Consider the following 17,934-nt stretch of genomic DNA (forward strand, 5'->3'; position numbering starts at 1 on the left):
AACTCGGCTGAATGAGTTTGGTACTAGTCAAGAAATGTTTGAGCAGAATGGCAAAGCTGTTGTGGACCAATCAGAAACAGAGTCACCACAAGCCATCATGGATCAGTCAAAACCTGAAGAAGACTCGGATATACCAACAGAAAAATCTGCTGAGGACAAAAAGAAAGACTGATGGTCAATAATCGATGTTGTATTTGTGATACTGAGTGATCTCATTAGTATACACAGGTATATATTAATGAATGTGGTACTTAGATCAAGTTCAAAGGGATCTGTGAATTTTGTTGTTTGAGCAAATGTTGTGTTCATCTGATTGCTGCCATGTTGGATTACTCATAATCATGATATATGTGTCACCTACATGTACATCGATGTTGTGATGGGGTGTCACAGTGATGAACAAGGTTTGAATTCACTCCAATCCTCTGATATAAGATCAAACTTTAACTTTCTTCATGGTTATAAACTATTGGTTCTTTGGAACTCATTTACAACCTGCTTTCTATTTGAATTATAATGTTAACGATATTGTGTCCAATTTATCTGATATTTGATGTTTCAATAACAAAATAATTCTGTTTTGATATTCAGTATTTTTAACAATGACTTATTGCAAAGCGTTATATTAACTTGTACCACTTTGCCAAAATTTTGATTAATTTTACAGCATCTGCAAGGAGTGTTAGAAGTGTGCAATGACTGCGAAATGCAAAGTTGATTTTAGAAAAATAGGATTAATTTTTACAAGTTATATTGTGGTATGTTATTATCGTCAACATTTTTTCTCTTCAAGTGTTGCCATAACTTCTAAAGAAATCCTTCAAAACTTACAAAATCATGTGACTACAATCTTTCTTCACAGTGTGATGTTGCATTCATGTACACGTGTATTTATTTTTATTCATTTGCAGATTTTATACTTGCGTATATGCCTAATGTAATCAGTTATGTATTAGATAAAATATTTGGATTTTTATGTACATGAGTTGAGAGGTTATTTATGATAAAACTGAGGTGTTCAACAGTAAGAGTAGCCATGTGGTTTCAAAGCTCACTTCGCAATTAGGAGATCCGGGTTCAGCTATCTTTCTTAGTGCATCATCAAACATAAGGCGTGTAACAGAGGTAGTGACTCAACCTTCACCTTGCGCCTGGCTGTAGAAGATATATTGGAAATGACCTTAAAAATGAAAGTTACAAGTCATGGTATGCATAGTGATGATAAAGAACCGTCACTCCTACAGCCTTGAGTGCCTTGCATGGGTCAAAATTTGTGGAACTTAAAGCTGCTGACATCTTTATATGACTGAACAATTCTCAAATAGGATGTAAAATAACATGTACACACACACAAAAAAACTTCTGATTTGTGTCATGCCTCATCATTTCTATTTGTCCGTAGGTGTGTTCATTTGCAATCACAGGTGCGTTCATTTGTTTGCTTGCTGCTAGATAGTCAGAATGGACGTGTTCAATAGTGCTCACATGATCACTACTAATTATGTTCCCCAAACAAAGTTTGGGAACATATTGTTTTTACTCTGTTTCTTATTATTATTAAGGTCTTCCGTCTCCTGCGGAAGACCTTACTATTATTGTTCGCGTTCTTCTTCTTCATTATTATTATTATTATTATTTTCCTTGGTAGTACACGCGTTTTTCTCAGCCATTTCTCGATCGATTGTCACAAAATTTTCAGGAAAGATGTCTTTTGGTGACGAGACTTTGCTTGCAACATTTCGTGCTTGACGTCACTTCCGGTCAGGAGTTATCTCTCTTTTAGTGACTTTTTGAAGGGCCTTGTTGTCCACGCATCTCCTCCGTTAGTTTTGAAGCTAGAGTCTTGAAATTTCTACACAAGATAGAGTAAACATTTTAGAAGATTTGTGGGGGATTCGATTTTACCGGAGGCGATTTGCCTAAACGCTCGCCTGGACCTGAAAAAATGGATGCCAAAATTTTTCGCCGATTTCGGCGATTTTTGACCTTTGATCTCCAATATCTTTTTTCTTGCAAATAGTTTGTTAAGACATGTAGAACAAAAGTTGTGCACATTTACGAGATCTTTTCGAAAATATCAAGATTTAGGGGCTAGCCCCTTCAATTAGGGATCTAGAAGGGCTCAAAGTCTAGATCAAATATCTCAAAAATCGTTAATATTTTGGTATAAGTCAAAGAACAAAAAATGTTCATCTCAACAATCCAAATCTATTCATATACAAATTTAGGTCATATGTTACGTAATAAGGGATTTTAAGGGCCAAAACCATAAATGTTTTACCCCTTGTATCTCGAAAACGACAAATATTTTGAAAAGCAATAAAGAACAAAAGTTGTTCAGAATGATGATCTGAACAATATGCATATATCGTTTTTACCCTATGTGGCCCCGTTAGGGAGCTACAGTTTGGCCCCTAAAAATTACTTCTAGAAATAACTCGAGAACGGTAAAGAATTTCTAAATACTTGTTGAACAAAAAATGTTTGAAATGTCATGACCTTTCTTACGATATCAAGCAAAAGGGGCTGACCCTTTAAATTAGGGGCCCAGAAGGGTCCAAAGGTTTATGAGAATATCTCAGAAACTATTAATATTTTGTAATAAGTCATTGAAGCGGAAATGTTCATCTAAACGAGCTTGTTCTTATCAAATCAAAAAGTAGGTCATATGTTACGTAATAAGGGATTTTAAGGGCCAAAATCATAAATAATTGACGCCTCATATCTTGAAAATGACAAATATTTTGAAAAGCATTATTGAACAAAAGTTGTTCAGAATGATAATCTAAACAATATGTACATTTCGTTTTTTCCCTATGTGGCCCCGTTAGGGAGCTACAGTTTGGCCCCTAAATATTTCTTGTAGAGATAACTCGAGAACGGTAAAGAATTTCTAAATACTTGTTGAGCAAAAAATGTTTAAAATGACAAGGCCTTTCTTACGATATCAAGCAAAACGGGCTGACCCTTTAAATTAGGGGTTCAGAAGGGTCCAAATGTTTTTGAGAATATCTCAGAAACTATTAATATTTTATAATAAGTTGTAGAAGTGGAAATGTTCATCTCAACGAGCTTGATCTTATCAAATCAAAAAGTAGGTCATATGTTACGTAATTAGAGATTTTAAGGGCCAAAATCGTAAATATTTGACGCCTCATATCTTTAAAACGACATATTTTTTGAAAAGCATTATTGAACAAAAGTTGTTCAATGTGTCATAACCTATCGATCAATATCAAAAAATGGGTCTGTGGGCCTCATGGCTCGCCTGTAGAGTCGATTTTTGTCGATATCAGTCGATTTCAAAAACTTGTAACTGGTAAATATTTTGTAAGGACATATTGAACAAAAGTTGTTCAGTTTATCGAGATCTATCGATTGATATCAAGAAATAGGCCTATGGTCCTAATGGCTCGCCTGTAGAGTCGATTTTTTGTCGATATCGGTCGATCTCAATAACTTTTTACAGGTAAATATTTTGTAAAGACATATAGAACTAAAGTTGTTGAGTCTATAGAGGGCTAACAAATGACATCAAGAAATAGGCCCGCGGGCCTTAAGGCTCGCCTGGAGAGTCGAATTTCAAACGAATTTCACCGCAACTTTGCTTCAGAAGCTTATGATATGAAAAATTGATTATATCTAAAGTGTCTTAAAGTCGGAAACTAAATTGGGACTCATTTGTCTTTTTTTTTTTTTTTTTTTAACTCCGAGTGCATCAACAAATCGGACGGAAGACCTACTCGTTGCTCGCAATGAGATCGTGTCTAGTTATTATTATTATTATTATTCTTTTTCTCCGGTACTTTTTTGTCCGGTAGTGTTCTCAGAAACTACAAAAGGGATCGATATGAAACTTTCCAGGATGATAGTATAGCGTTTGTAGATGTGCATAGTGATAGTCATTTTGTTTGCACGTGCATGCACGCGCGCGCACGTGCATTGCAATTTTGGTACAAAAAATGGAAAATCAGAATATTGAAGGAAGCGATATAAAACCTAAATAGGATGATAGTATATCATTTGTACATATGAAAAATAATAGTTATTTTGCCAGCACACGCACGCGTGCGCGTTCACGCGTATTACAAAATTTGTACGCTAACTTTGGAATCAGTCTAACTTTTTTGTTGTTCATTGAAATGGCTTGAAATTCATATCATAGGTAGATATTGAGACCCTTAACTGATTTACATGGTCAAAATTACCAATTTGCGTGCGCTTCATTTTGATTGGATAATGCTAAAACGTTTGTAACTATCTTATTTATGAAGCGAATGAGATGATATTCACAGCATACGTAGACAATATGTGTATCTATATGTTGGTGTAACAAAAAATGCCAACGCGCATGCGCGTGCAACGTTTTTTAAATGTTCAATTTTTAAAGGACGATAACTTTTTTGTTTTTCATCAAATTCTATTCATATTAGGGGTTTAGATGTATCTTGGTACTCCTTACAAATTGCTGTGGTTAGAATTACTGCTCAGCACGTGCATGCACGTGTGCTGATTTCTGATTGGACGATTTTAAAATCGCTATAACTTCCTTATATTTGGTGGAAACGTTATGAAATTCATACTGTGGGTATATGATACAAATGCCTGTTGAACGACATCAACAAAAATTGGGAATCATACACGCATGCGCGTGTATGCACATGCAACGCTTTCTTTCATTTCTTGGTACTGAAATGACCATATTGAACGTACTACATGTAATTAAAGGCTAAGATAAAATGATTTTTTCCTATAGATTCACAAGGACATCACTTTTTAATTGGGGGAGGTTTGGGGAACATCTGTAACGGTCCCCGTTACAATTAGAACTAGTTATTAAGGTCTTCCGTTGAAAACGGAAGACCTTCTAGTGATTCTACTGTTTATTATTATTATCCCTTTCGTTTCCTAGACCGTTGGATGGATTTTCCTGAAACTTTCACAGGTTATAGAGAACGATGGTACCTCCAGGCATTTTTTTCATTTTTTCAAAATTCACTTCCGGTCGCAAGATATGTCCAATTTTCGTCTTTTTACAAGATATCTTGTCCAGCGTTTTTCTCAGAAACGGTAAAAGATAGAGTCACCAAATTTTCAGAGTTAATAGATCTCATTTCGTAGGCGTGCAGTAGGGGGTTTAGAATGTCGGCCGTCACTTCCGGTCATCACCGGAAGTGATTAAAGGAATCATGAATTTCAAACTTTTTTCTTTCAAATTGAAACCTATATCGGTTTACTATATCTCGTTCTAGTTCTCAAAAAATGTTGACCCCACCGGAAGTTGAATCTTCAACTTCCGGTTATATCAAATAAAGACTATTCATTATCTCATTTTTCAGTGCCATAAATCTCGGTCATGAAACTAGTTAATGAGTTGAGTTTTACATATATTATAGTCACTATAAATGTCTAGAGTAACGTCAAATATTTTTGTAAAATTTACTTCCGGTCGGCAAATACGGCTTATTAGCTGTTTTCGTTGTCCAGCGTTTTTCTCAGAAACGGTAAAAGATAGAGTCACCAAATTTTCAGAGTTAATAGATCTCACTTTGTAGGCGTGCAGTAGGGGTTTAAGAATGTTGGCTGTCACTTCCGGTCGTCACCGGAAGTGATTGATGAATCATAAATTTCAAACTTTTTTCTTTCAAATTGAAACCTATATCGGTTTACTAGATCTTGTTGTAATATTCAAAAAATGTTGACCCCACCGGAAGTTGAAACCTGAACTTCCGGTTATATCAAAGAAAGACTATTCATTCTCTCATTTTTCAGTGCCATAAATCTCGGTCATAAAACAAGTTAATGATTTGAATTTTACGTATATTTTAGACACTATGATTGTCTAGATTATGTTTAAATATTTTTGTAAAATTCACTTCCGGTTGTGAGATATGGGGTGGACATATTCAAACCTTGTTTTTTCAGTTTCGCAATAATGAATATTGAGAGACGTTTGAAACTTGTAGAGTTGATCAACTAGCATTAGTGCATTGTACATATGCATTCAATTTTTTCGTCCGTCACTTCCGGTCTATACCGGAAGTATTTGAAAAAATGTCGATTTTCCAATTTATTCGAGTGATTTCTCAGAGATGGCTGGATATATTTTCTTGAAATTTTCAGGAATAATGTCTTATGAAATGACCTTGCTATAGGTATTTTTGTTTTACAAAATTCACTTCCGGTCGGAAAATAGGGCCGATTTTCTGTTTCTCAAAAGGAATTCTGTCCAGCACTTTTCTTGGAAAAGGTAAAATATAGGTTCATCATATATTCAGGAATGATCAATCTCCGTTTCTAAGCCTGCAGTAGGGAGTTGAACATGTCAACTGTCACTTCCTGTCGTCACCGGAAGTGATGGAAAGAATCGCAAATTTCAAACTTTTTCTTTTAAATTGAAACCTATACTAGTTTATCAACTCTCTTTCAAAGTGTCAAAATAATATTGAGTCTGTCGGTGGTCAAAACGACTACTTCCGGTTTCTTGATAAAATATCTTTATACTTTTCATCTCTTTGTCCCCATAAATCTCGCTTATATTTGAAGTCTTTCATATGATTTTCACATGTCTTAATAAAAGTATCAACTGCTAAAGTTTTGTTAATTTTGTTTTTCAAAATTGACTTCCGGTCGGTAGTAACTTGCTACTTTTTCTTTCTTTAGTCTACTTGTTTTTGTTGAGAACTCTTTCAGATAGAGACGTGAAATTTTCAGGGAATATAGACAGTAAAGAATCGATGTCATTTATAGGAAAACGCATCTCAATAGTACTTCCGGTCGTCACCGGAAGTTACGAGAAAGGAGTAAAAAATTTGATAATATATTTCTCATTCATTGTTAAAGCACATTTTCTGATACATTTAAATGGTTTTCGTAGGAATAGAAAGCTCTTTACTGGAAGTGGTCTAACGGAAGACCTACTCATTAGTAGTAATGAGTATCTAGTTAGGGTCTTCCGTCTTCAGCGGAAGACCCTTCTATTATTCTATTGTTGATTTTTCACTTTTCTTATTATTATTATTATTATTCTTTTTTTTTCTCCTTACCGATTTTTGTGCAGAAGATTTCTCGGAGATGGCTTGATCGATTTGCCTCAAATTTTCAGGATTGATGCGTTGCCATTTGAAGTTTGTACCGCCGTTTCAATTTTCGAAAAATCACTTCCGGTTGGAAGTTATCCCCCTTTTATCGATTTTCCGATGACCATTTTGTCCAGACAAAAACTCAAAAACGATAAAAGCTCGAGTGCTGAAATTTTCAGTGATGTTAGACGACATGTTGTAGTTGTGCACCTGGGTTTTAAAAATTTCCGGAAGGGCCTAGTATGGAAGCTCGGTAGGGGTCGAAAATGGAGTTTTAAAAAGTGTCCAATTTTTTTCCACGTTTTGAATCATAACTTTTTACTCGTAAATATTTTGTTTAGACATATATAACAAAAGTTGTACAGTTTATTGAGATCTTTCGTGCCATATCAAGAAATGGGCCCATCGGCCTCATGGCTCGCCTGAACAATTGAATTTCTGTTACAATGATTAACTTTTTTCTCACGCAACTTTTGATAAGACATGTAGAATAAAAGTTGTTCAGTTTTCCAAGTTCTATCTAATGATATCTAAAAATAGGCCTCCGGGCGTCATCGCTTGCCTGAACAGTGGAATTTGTATCACAATTAATAACATTAATAACTTTTTCCTCGAGAAACTTTTGACAAGACATGTAGAACAAAAGTTGTTCAGTTTCGCAAGCGTTAACTAACGATGTTAAGAAATAGGCCTTCGGGTCTCATGGCTCACCTGAACAGATGGGTTATTGTTGCAATCTATAACATTTTTGTCAAGAAACTTTTAATAAGACATCAAGAACAAAAGTTGTTCAGATTTGCAAGATCTTTCGAACAACATTATGAAAAAGGCCAACGGGCCTCAAGGCTCGCCTGAAGAGTTTGATTAGTGTCACAATCAATAACTTTTTTTCTGGAGAAACTTTTGATAAGACATGTAGAACAAAAGTTGTTCAGTTTCGCAAGCGTTAACTAACGATGTTAAGAAATAGGCCTGCGGGTCTCATGGCTCACCTGAACAGTTGGGTTATTGTTGCAATCTATAACATTTTTGTCAAAAAACTTTTAATAAGACATCTAGAACAAAAGTTGTTCAGTTTTGCAAGATCTTTCCAACAACATCATGAAAAAGGCCAACGGACCTCATGGCTCGCCTGAACAGTTAGTTAGTGTCACAATTACTAACTTATTTCTCGAGAATCTTTTGATAAGACATGTGGAACAAAAGTTGTTCAGTTTTGCAAGATCTTTCAAACGATATCAAGAAAAAGGCCCACGGGCCTTATGACTCGCCTTAACAGTCTGATAAATGTCGCATAACTTTATACTCGTAAATATTTTGTTTAGAGATATATAACAAAAGTTGTACAGTTTATTGAGGTCTTTCGTGCCGTATCCAGAAATGGGCCAATGGGCCTCATGGCTCGCCTGAACAATTGAATTTCTGTTACAATGATTAACTTTTTTCTCACGAAACTTTGATGAAACATGTAGAATAAAAGTTGTTCAGTTTTGCAAGTTCTATCTAATGATATAAAAAAAGGCCTCTGTGCGTCATGGCTCGCCTGAACAGTGGAATTTGTATCACAATTAATAACATTAATAACTTTTTTCTCGACAAACTTTTGACAAGACATGTAGAACAAAAGTTGTTCAGTTTCGCAAGTGTTAACTAACGATGTTAAGAAATAGGCCTGCGGGTCTCATGGCTCACCTGAACAGTTGGGTTATTGTTGCAATCTATAACATTTTAGTCAAGAAACTTTTAATGAGACATCAAGAAAAAGGCCCACTGGCCTTATGACTCGCCTTAACAATCTGATAAATGTCGCAATCAATAACTTTTTTCTCAAGAAAATTTTGATAGGACATGTAGAGCAAAATTTGTTCAGTTTTGCGAGATATATCTAGAATGATATATATAAAAAAAAAAAAAATAGGCCTCCGCGCGACATGACTCGCCTGATCAGTCGAATTTGTATCGCAGTAAATAACATTATTAACTTTTTTCTCGAAAAAAGGCTGACCTCTTTAATTAGTGGCCGAGAGGGGCAGAGAGTCTTTAATTTATAACACTTAAATGATTAATATTTATAAAACATTACTGAAGCTAAATTGTACGTTTAGACAATATATTTGTATCATTATTTATGAATGAAAATCTCAGTCAAATTCTTATCTCATCACATCTAAAATTGGACGGAAGACCCACTCGTTGCTCGCAACGAGATCGCATCTAGTTATTATTATTATTCTTTTCTCCGGTACTTTTTTGTCCGGTAGTGTTCTCAGAAACTACATAAGGGATCGATATGAAACTTTCCAGGATGATAGTATAGCGTTTGTAGATGTGCATAGTGATAGTCATTTTGTTTGCATGTGCATGCACGCGCGCGCACGTGCATTGCAATTTTGGTACAAAAAATGGAAAATCAGAATATTGAAGGAAGCGATATAAAACCTAAATAGGATGATAGTATATCATTTGTACATATGAAAAATAATAGTTATTTTGCCAGCACGCGCACGCATGCGCGTGCACGCGCATTACAAAATTTGTACGCTAACTTTGGAATCAGTCTAACTTTTTTGTTGTTCATTGAAATGGCTTGAAATTCATATCATAGGTAGATATTGAGATCCTTAACTGATTTACATGGTCAAAATTACCAATTTGCACGCGCATGCACGTTCGCTTCATTTTGATTGGATAATGCTAAAACATTTGTAACTATCTTATTTATGAAGCGAATGAGATGATATTCACAGCATATGTAGACAATATGTGTATCTATATGTTGGTGTAACAAAAAATGCCCACGCGCATGCGCGTGCAACGTTTTTTAAATGTTCAATTTTTAAAGGACGATAACGTTTTTGTTTTTCATCAAATTCTATTCATATTAGGGGTTTAGATGTATCTTGGTACTCCTTACAAATTGCTGTGGTTAGAATTACTGCTCAGCACGTGCATGCACGTGTGCTGATTTCTGATTGGACGATTTTAAAATCGCTATAACTTCCTTATATTTGGTGGAAACGTTATGAAATTCATACTGTGGGTATATGATACAAATGCCTGTTGAACGACATCAACAAAAATTGGGAATCATACACGCGTGCGCGTGTATGCACGTGCAACGCTTTCTTTCATTTCTTGGTACTGAAATGACCATATTGAACGTACTACATGTAATTAAAGGCTAAAATAAAATGATTTTTTCCTATAGATTCACAAGGACATCACTTTTTAATTGGGGGAGGTTTGGGGAACATCTGTAACGGTCCCCGTTACAATTAGAACTAGTTAATATTGCTTTTGAATACAATATGTTGACCGATTTTAAAACTGTACCTCACTAACAAAGATTGGAGCATATGAATCGCCCATTCTATCTGTTCAAATTGTGGTCAGTCCATAACTTTTAACAAATTTAGCAGAGAAAAGTATATGTCCCTGCTGAAGATCAAATGCCAGTGTTGTGCTCTACCAACCGAGCGAATAGGACCACATGAAGACACAATCTATGTTCGTTCTTCAAACAATTATTGCTGATAGGTGGAATACGAGGGCCTAGAATGACTGGCCAAGTGTTGCGAGACTATATTCCAAACCATATCAATTATGTTTGACATAGCATGCAAGTGGGTTTGCCGAAACAATGTATCTTTTAAATAATGATCATGCCTTCACTCAAGATCAAACCAAGAAATAATGTCATCACTCAAGATCGAACGAAGAGATAATGTCATCACTCAAGATCAAACCAAGAGAAATACCATCACTCAAGATCAAACCAAGAATATCATCTCTCAAGATCAAACAAAGAGATAATGTCATCACTCAAGATCAAACCAAGAATATCATCTCTCAAGATCAAACCAAGAGATAATATCATCACTCAGTGTCAAACCAAGAGAATAAACCATCACTCAAGGTCAACCCAAGATATTAATAGAATCCTTCTTTAGTACTAGTGTGGGGTAGGAAAATTCCAGCAAGGGGCCAAGATTCGCAGTCTAGGACGAGGCTTTGCCGAGTCCAAGACAGCAAATCTTGTTCCAGAGGTGGAATTTCTCTATCCCACATGAGTAAATAATGAAGGATTATTTTTCTCACATTTTACCTATAATTTGGTGCATAAAGGAGTTTTGAGAAAATTCTAGCTTAAAAAATCTTCATTTGAACTTCAATGCAAAAACTAATTGGCTAGAAAGAGCATACCCTAAAATGGTTTCCACTGTAAGTGAAAAGTAAACAACCCAGGGTTGTCCACCAGAAAGCTATATCACATTAAAAAAATTAAAGAAAATGCATAATATTTTACTTCACTGTGTAATATAAATCTTCACCGTGTAACGTAAACTATACCACGTCACAATCAAATGATGTCGCAGCAGTGTGAGACAGAAAAATCTCCCATGGGTAAAGACAATCTCACACTGGTGATAATGTGAGAATATACCATCTCTCTGAGGTCAAACCAAGATAGACCATCACTCGATATCATACCAAGATATTACACCATCACTCAAGGTCAAATCAAGATATCATGCCATCACTCAAGGTCAAACAAAGATATACCATCAATTAAGGTCATACCAAGATAATATACAATCACTCAAGGTCATGCAAGGATATACCATCACTCAAGATCATATCGAGATGATGTACAACACTCAAGGTCAAAGTAATATATACCATCATTCAAGGTCAAACCAAGATATAGTACCACTCAAAATCAAACCAAGATATACCATCACTCAATATATTAATTCCACCTCTGATATATCCATGAGTCCATGTTTGCTTATAGGAGTTATGAGATTGATCACTGTTCGTTATCTTCACCTTTCACCAATAAATTATACCATTACTCAAGGTCATATCAAAAAATTAAACCATCTCTCAAGGTCATACCAAGAGATTAAACCATCAGTCAAGATTATACCAAAATATTACACCTTTCATAAGTGTGGTTTTGCTGAATTATTAAAAAAATAGTTTTCGTTTTTCTGTAACACTTTAAACCCATTAGTTTTCCTTTAACACATATAGGGTCTGAAATGCTGTCTGGCGTGTAGCCTGGTCCCCGCCCCTGCCACTCATTGATCATTCGTTATTGGGGTCCCCAATAACGAATGATCAATGAGTGGCGGGGACCAGACTATCTGGCGTTTTTCATACCAATTGTTAAGCCATTCTTTATATGCTAATTTTAACTACAAATTACTCCATTTACCTGATCATAAAGTCTTGCCGATATCATTATTTGCAGACATGGATGTTTCGTTAATTTTATTCTATTTTGATGATCAGAAGTAACAGCTGGATAAATCGCTGATCTTTTTTGGCCTGATATCCAAACATTAAAAAAAATTTCAATAGCATTTCAATTTCATCTGAATTGAATATATGTACGGATCCATTCATTCGTAACTCGTACATGGAAACTACAATGACGATGTGGTCTTGTGGATATGTCCACGTTAGGCCTACATATCGATGATTCTATCACATTGAAGTCGTAGACATTTATTTGAAATAGCAGGGGCGGATCCAGGAACTTTGGAAATGGGGGTTCTACCATTAATTTTGGTTTTCAAAGGGGGTTCCACTCTAAAAATCCGTTATTTTAACCTTTTAAAGAAAAGTTTTCTGAAGAAAGGGATGTCCGACTCCCTCTCTGGGTCCGCCACTGAATATTATTATGGTTTAGACATTGCATCGGAAACACGGATATTTAGTAAAAATAAGTGAAAAATACCATTCACATTAGGTTTCCTCTCTCGTGGGTGAGTCCTATCGCGGCAGTTTGCTGTGGAAATGGTAGTAATTGGTCTACTACAAACAGCATGGTAATTGTGGCTTGGTATTGATCATTTATTTGACATTTGTCTTGAGATCAGTAATTCTTATTGCAATCTACAGGAAGTTAAGCTCAACTTAATCAACATCTTCTTCTTTTTTTTAATAAGAATGTGAATGATTAGCCCAATTTCTAATTTATGTGTTTCTAAAGTCACAAGTCTTCATTTTATATCTTGTGAACTGGATTTATTGCTTCTATAAGACTTTGAAAGTTTTTTAATTTAGATCAGACCTGCAGTGCTTAAATTTAAACATGGAAACTTGTTTGTGATGCTGGCTTATAATAAAATACTAGATAAAATATGCCTAATACTCAGAAGAATTTCGTCTTTCATTATTACATAAGAAACACGCAATATTATTTTATGTCTCGTTTTGTTTTTCCTAAATGAACACATATTACTATTGCTTGATGTTTGCTCCAAAATAACCAGATACAGAGCAAACACCAATGAATATAGAAAAATAATGATCATACAACTGCACAGCAACGCACTTTGAAGAAATTAAGCACTTTTTAAAAAACTTGTTTCAAAGTGCGTTAAATTTAGGACTTAATCATCGCACTTTAAAAAAAAAAAATTCAAAGTGCGTGAAATTTGGGACCAATTCAACACACTCTAAAAAAAACTTCAAAGTGCGTTGAGCGTGTAAATCAGCAATTTTTTTTCCCATGGAGACACTATATATAGATATATACAAAAATTCTGGCACTTTGAATTTGATTAGTAGATGGAATAATAAAGTGTTGTATTTCTTTCTCAAAACGAGTGGAATCGATCTACTGTTGTCGGAAACAGGGAAGGGAAAACCAAAGATACATGCTTTATGATTTTTACGGGTAAATCATTCAAATTGATTGCATGTAGACGAGCCCCCATTCCCAATTTAATTAAAATTTGAGATTTTAGATCCGCTCGCATACTCGCTACACTAGCATCCAGTGAGTCTCATCAGAGGTCAAATTGGAAATGGTAACCTTCTCAAAGGATTCCGCTTTTAGCAAAATACATGCAAGGTAGTTTTAAAATATTGATTTCGGGGAGGACCATTCTGTACTCAGCAAAGGTTTATGGGTGAAGTTTGAGCCAGGTAAACCCAAGGGGAGAGAAATATACTTAAGACAAGGATTTTACACAGCGAGGTTAGTTCGCCTTTGGCCCTTGATCTAGAAAATTGGTTCATGACCACTGCATATCTTCCTCCCAAAAGCACTCTATGGGTGAAGTTTGAGTCCGACTGGACCAAGGGTAGAGAAAATATGCTCCAGACAAAGATCGTTTATCTACAATGACCTTTGATCTAGGAAATTGTATCAAGGTCAATGCTCTACCCATGGACCCTTATGATTAACCAAATCCCTATGGAGCGCCAAATTAACATAATGCGCACTTCAATTCAATTGTTGCTCTCATCAATTGAATTAATGCGTGCATTAATTTAATTATTACTCTCTTCAATTCAATTGATGTGCGCATCAATTGAATTAATGAGAGCAATAATAGATTTGATGCGTGCATTAATTCAACTATTGCTCTCTTCAATTCAATTGATGAGGGCATCAATTTTGTAGAAATATTGCTCGCAATAATTAATTTAGAGCTCGGTGTAAATAATTTGATGATCTCTTTAATTCAATTGAAGATATCTTTAATTATTTACAATGCTTCTGTATAAGGAATTAATGCGCGCATCAATTCTTTTAAAGAGAGCAACAATTCAATTAAAGAGATCATTAATTCAATTGTGAATATGTTGAATTGAAGATATCTTTAATTATATAATTGCTCTCTCTCTAAAAGAATTATTGCTCTCTTCAAATGAATTAATGCGCGCATCAATTAAATTATTGCTCTCATCAATTGATCTAATGCGCGCATTATATCAATTATTGCTCTCTTCAATTGAATTGTAGCGCGCATCAATTGAATTGTTGATATCATTAATTCATTGATTTCCACTACTAGTATTAATTAATTTTTTTATCTGTAGTGTTAGAAGACATGATTATGTATCTATTTTATGTAATGATTGATTTGTGTTGCTTATGCTGTGTTGACACCGACAGAAATATCAAGTTTAATTGAATAAATTTTAATTGCAAAAAGGTCATGTTTAGAACACAATACAATGTAGCTCAATAACAAGCATTGCGACCCTAGTTTTTCTGTTTAATTTCCTAATTCCCCCTCAAAGTAGAAATCAAAAATACACTAACTTCTCAAAATATTGACATTACTCCAAATCTCAGGTGCGAACCTCTTTAACACACTTTGAAAAAAAAAATTCAAAGTGCGTAATTTTCAAAGTGCATTGTAATATACAACTGATAATTTTACTGTTGTTGGAAGTTTACCAGAGGAAACATTTTGATTATCATCCAAATACACATTACGATTATCCAGATTATTCATTTTAATAAATTTTATAACTTGTTACATATATTGGTTTTATCAAACAAGACTTATTTAGGGGCAAAACATACATGTAATTACCCACACCGAAAATATGCCTCGCCAAATTCCGTGGACTCATTCAGAAGCTCTTAAAGTTTTGTTGGCAAGTATTTTCCGTTTCTGTGCGTTGAAATATTGCATATTTTGTGCATGAAATTGAAGTTAGAAAATCACGGGGTATTTGTACCTACAAGAATTGCACCCCAGCGAAATAGACGGATGCCACAGAATGAACAGCTTTGCAGACTAGAAAAAGTGAAGTAAATTTGGCCCCTAAAATTTGATTCACGTGAAACCTTGGGAATTTAAAATACATTTTATTTACACTTCAAATATTGTGTGACACAATCATGGTAGTATTTATACTTTAATGTCCTCTTATTTCTTGTAAATCGATGTCAAATTGAAGCTTTTTCATCAATAGTTCCAAAACCAGAAAACCGAACATTTCTGATCTTATATCTTATGTTCACAAGTACTGTTCTATAAATAAGATATATCTGAAAGTAGCACCTACACTATTCATTGACACATTACTTTAAGAATTGAAAGTAGGTCAAAATAGACCCATGACTTACATAGTCCTTTATGACTGCTAATAATGAATTTCTTTTATAGTGTGTCTGTCAATCTCTTAATCAGAACGTTGTTTACATTGAGCAAGATTGTATGCATAAAAAAGAAAATACAAACACGGTATTTCATTTTTGGGAATGTAACAAGAAATGAAAAAGAACCTGGATGTAAATATTGTCAAGGGTTGTCAGACAAGATTCGAAATGTAGAATAAACAACTATGAAAGATTCTGCAGATTTTGAAATTTTAGATGAGCGGAATCAATTCCCTATCATAAACACTTCTTTCAGAAATAATTTCAAAACAATACAAAGAAATGTTCTGTCCATAATCTTAAAAATTATTTTGTTTTACTGATAAGAAATATAAATGACACCAGCACCAAGAAACTAGCTAATAATTAAAACTGCACGTGTAGGCACTAATGAAGCTTTCAACGACTAATCAATTGCTAACAGTGCTAAAAAATATTTCATTTCACAATTTATTGGAACGCGCCATGTTCAGAGAAACAAAACTTCAGATGGCATTCTGGAGTCTATGACTCCTCCAATTTTTCTGCGCATGCCCAAAGATTGTTATAAAAGAATGTCAGTAAAATCCGGAAACAGCAATAGGAGACATGCTCCGAGTGCTTGGCGTCGTGTTTCTTTGTTTTGTTGCAGAAGGTAGGGCTATTTTTAAAAAAAAAAATAATAACCTTCACCAACGAGGTTGCAATGGAGGTTAAACTTTTGACCATTTTGTTTGTTTACATTCCATACATTTTATTATAAAAAACATAAATTTAGTTTTCATTTTCATCATTTTTGATAGTAGTTCTAGTATATTGTTTAACGAATTTTTCACTAATATGGAGACGTCACCATTGCCGGTGTAGGGCTGTAAATCTAGGTTTACGCTCGGCGCTTACAGCCTTTGGACAGGGAGGTATCTTTATCGTGGCACACATGCTGCGACGCGGGGCCTTGAGTTTTGCGTTTCTATCCGAAGGACCGCCCCAATTAGTTGCGTACATATTAGACCTATTCTAATCCGGATCCTCACGTCATCATTTTTGAAAATAAAGTTTGTTTGCAGCAAGTGGTGTTGAACTTTGATACGTAAATAACTGTTCTTTTTGCTTCATTCTTTAAGTATAAATCAATGTTTTATAAGTTGAAAAATGGAATCATTTTAAAACAAGTTTAAATATACACGAGTGCAACTTTGCTTCCACTTCGTTATAGGGTGTTTTATAATTAACTTTCAAGTTAAGTTTCAAAGTTTGCTTAGGTATGATAAACAAAGTGGATATCAAATGTAGCTCAAGAATATATCACTATGTCGTAGCAGGTAATTAAGAACTGCGTCATGGATGGATAATGATTTCAAGGATAATTTCAGGAAAGCTTATCGCTAATACAACAGCAGCCACGTCCCTGCTGGTTAAAGACCTTCTGCGGGACTACGACCCCAGACTACTGCCAGTGAGGACATTTAGAGAAAATGTCTCCATTGCAGTCAACATCGCTCTTCGCCAGCTCATAAAATTGGTACATGCAATTGACATATTGCTTGGATATCTATGCTAAAATACCGCTTCAGCTCATCATTTGAAAATAGCTGATCAAAAATATGTTTTCAAGTGTTTGCTTTATTCATTTCAGGATGAAAAAAACCAGATTATCTCTTTAAATATTTGGATGCGGATGGCAAGTATCGAGTAAAAATATACAACGCTTCCGTAATGTATATATATACATTCTATTTATAGTGTTTTGTATATACACCATGTATACATTCTATTTATAGTGTTTTGTATATACCACACGTATACATTCTATTTATAGTGTTTTGTATATACACCATGTATACATTCTATTTATAGTGTTTTGTATATACCACATGTATACATTCTATTTATAGTGTTTTGTATATACCACATGTATACATTCTATTTATAGTGTTTTGTATATACCACACGTAT

The 17,934-nt window shown here is 34.6% G+C and overlaps 1 protein-coding gene across 1 annotated transcript in view; it reads left to right on the forward strand.

Moving 5' to 3' along the window:
• Positions 1–976, forward strand: part of LOC125651750 (putative lipid scramblase CLPTM1) — a 16,099-nt gene extending 15,123 nt beyond the window's left edge. Inside the window, exon 15 of the mRNA XM_048880498.2 lies at positions 1–976. This exon is cut by the window's left edge and continues 52 nt beyond it. Coding sequence (XP_048736455.1) covers positions 1–172 — 172 coding nt within the window. The 3' untranslated portion in view covers positions 173–976.
• Positions 977–17,934: the final 16,958 nt, after the last annotated feature.

Source organism: Ostrea edulis, chromosome 5 (assembly GCF_947568905.1).
Source record: "Ostrea edulis chromosome 5, xbOstEdul1.1, whole genome shotgun sequence".
In the NCBI taxonomy this organism is placed as follows: domain Eukaryota; kingdom Metazoa; phylum Mollusca; class Bivalvia; order Ostreida; family Ostreidae; genus Ostrea; species Ostrea edulis.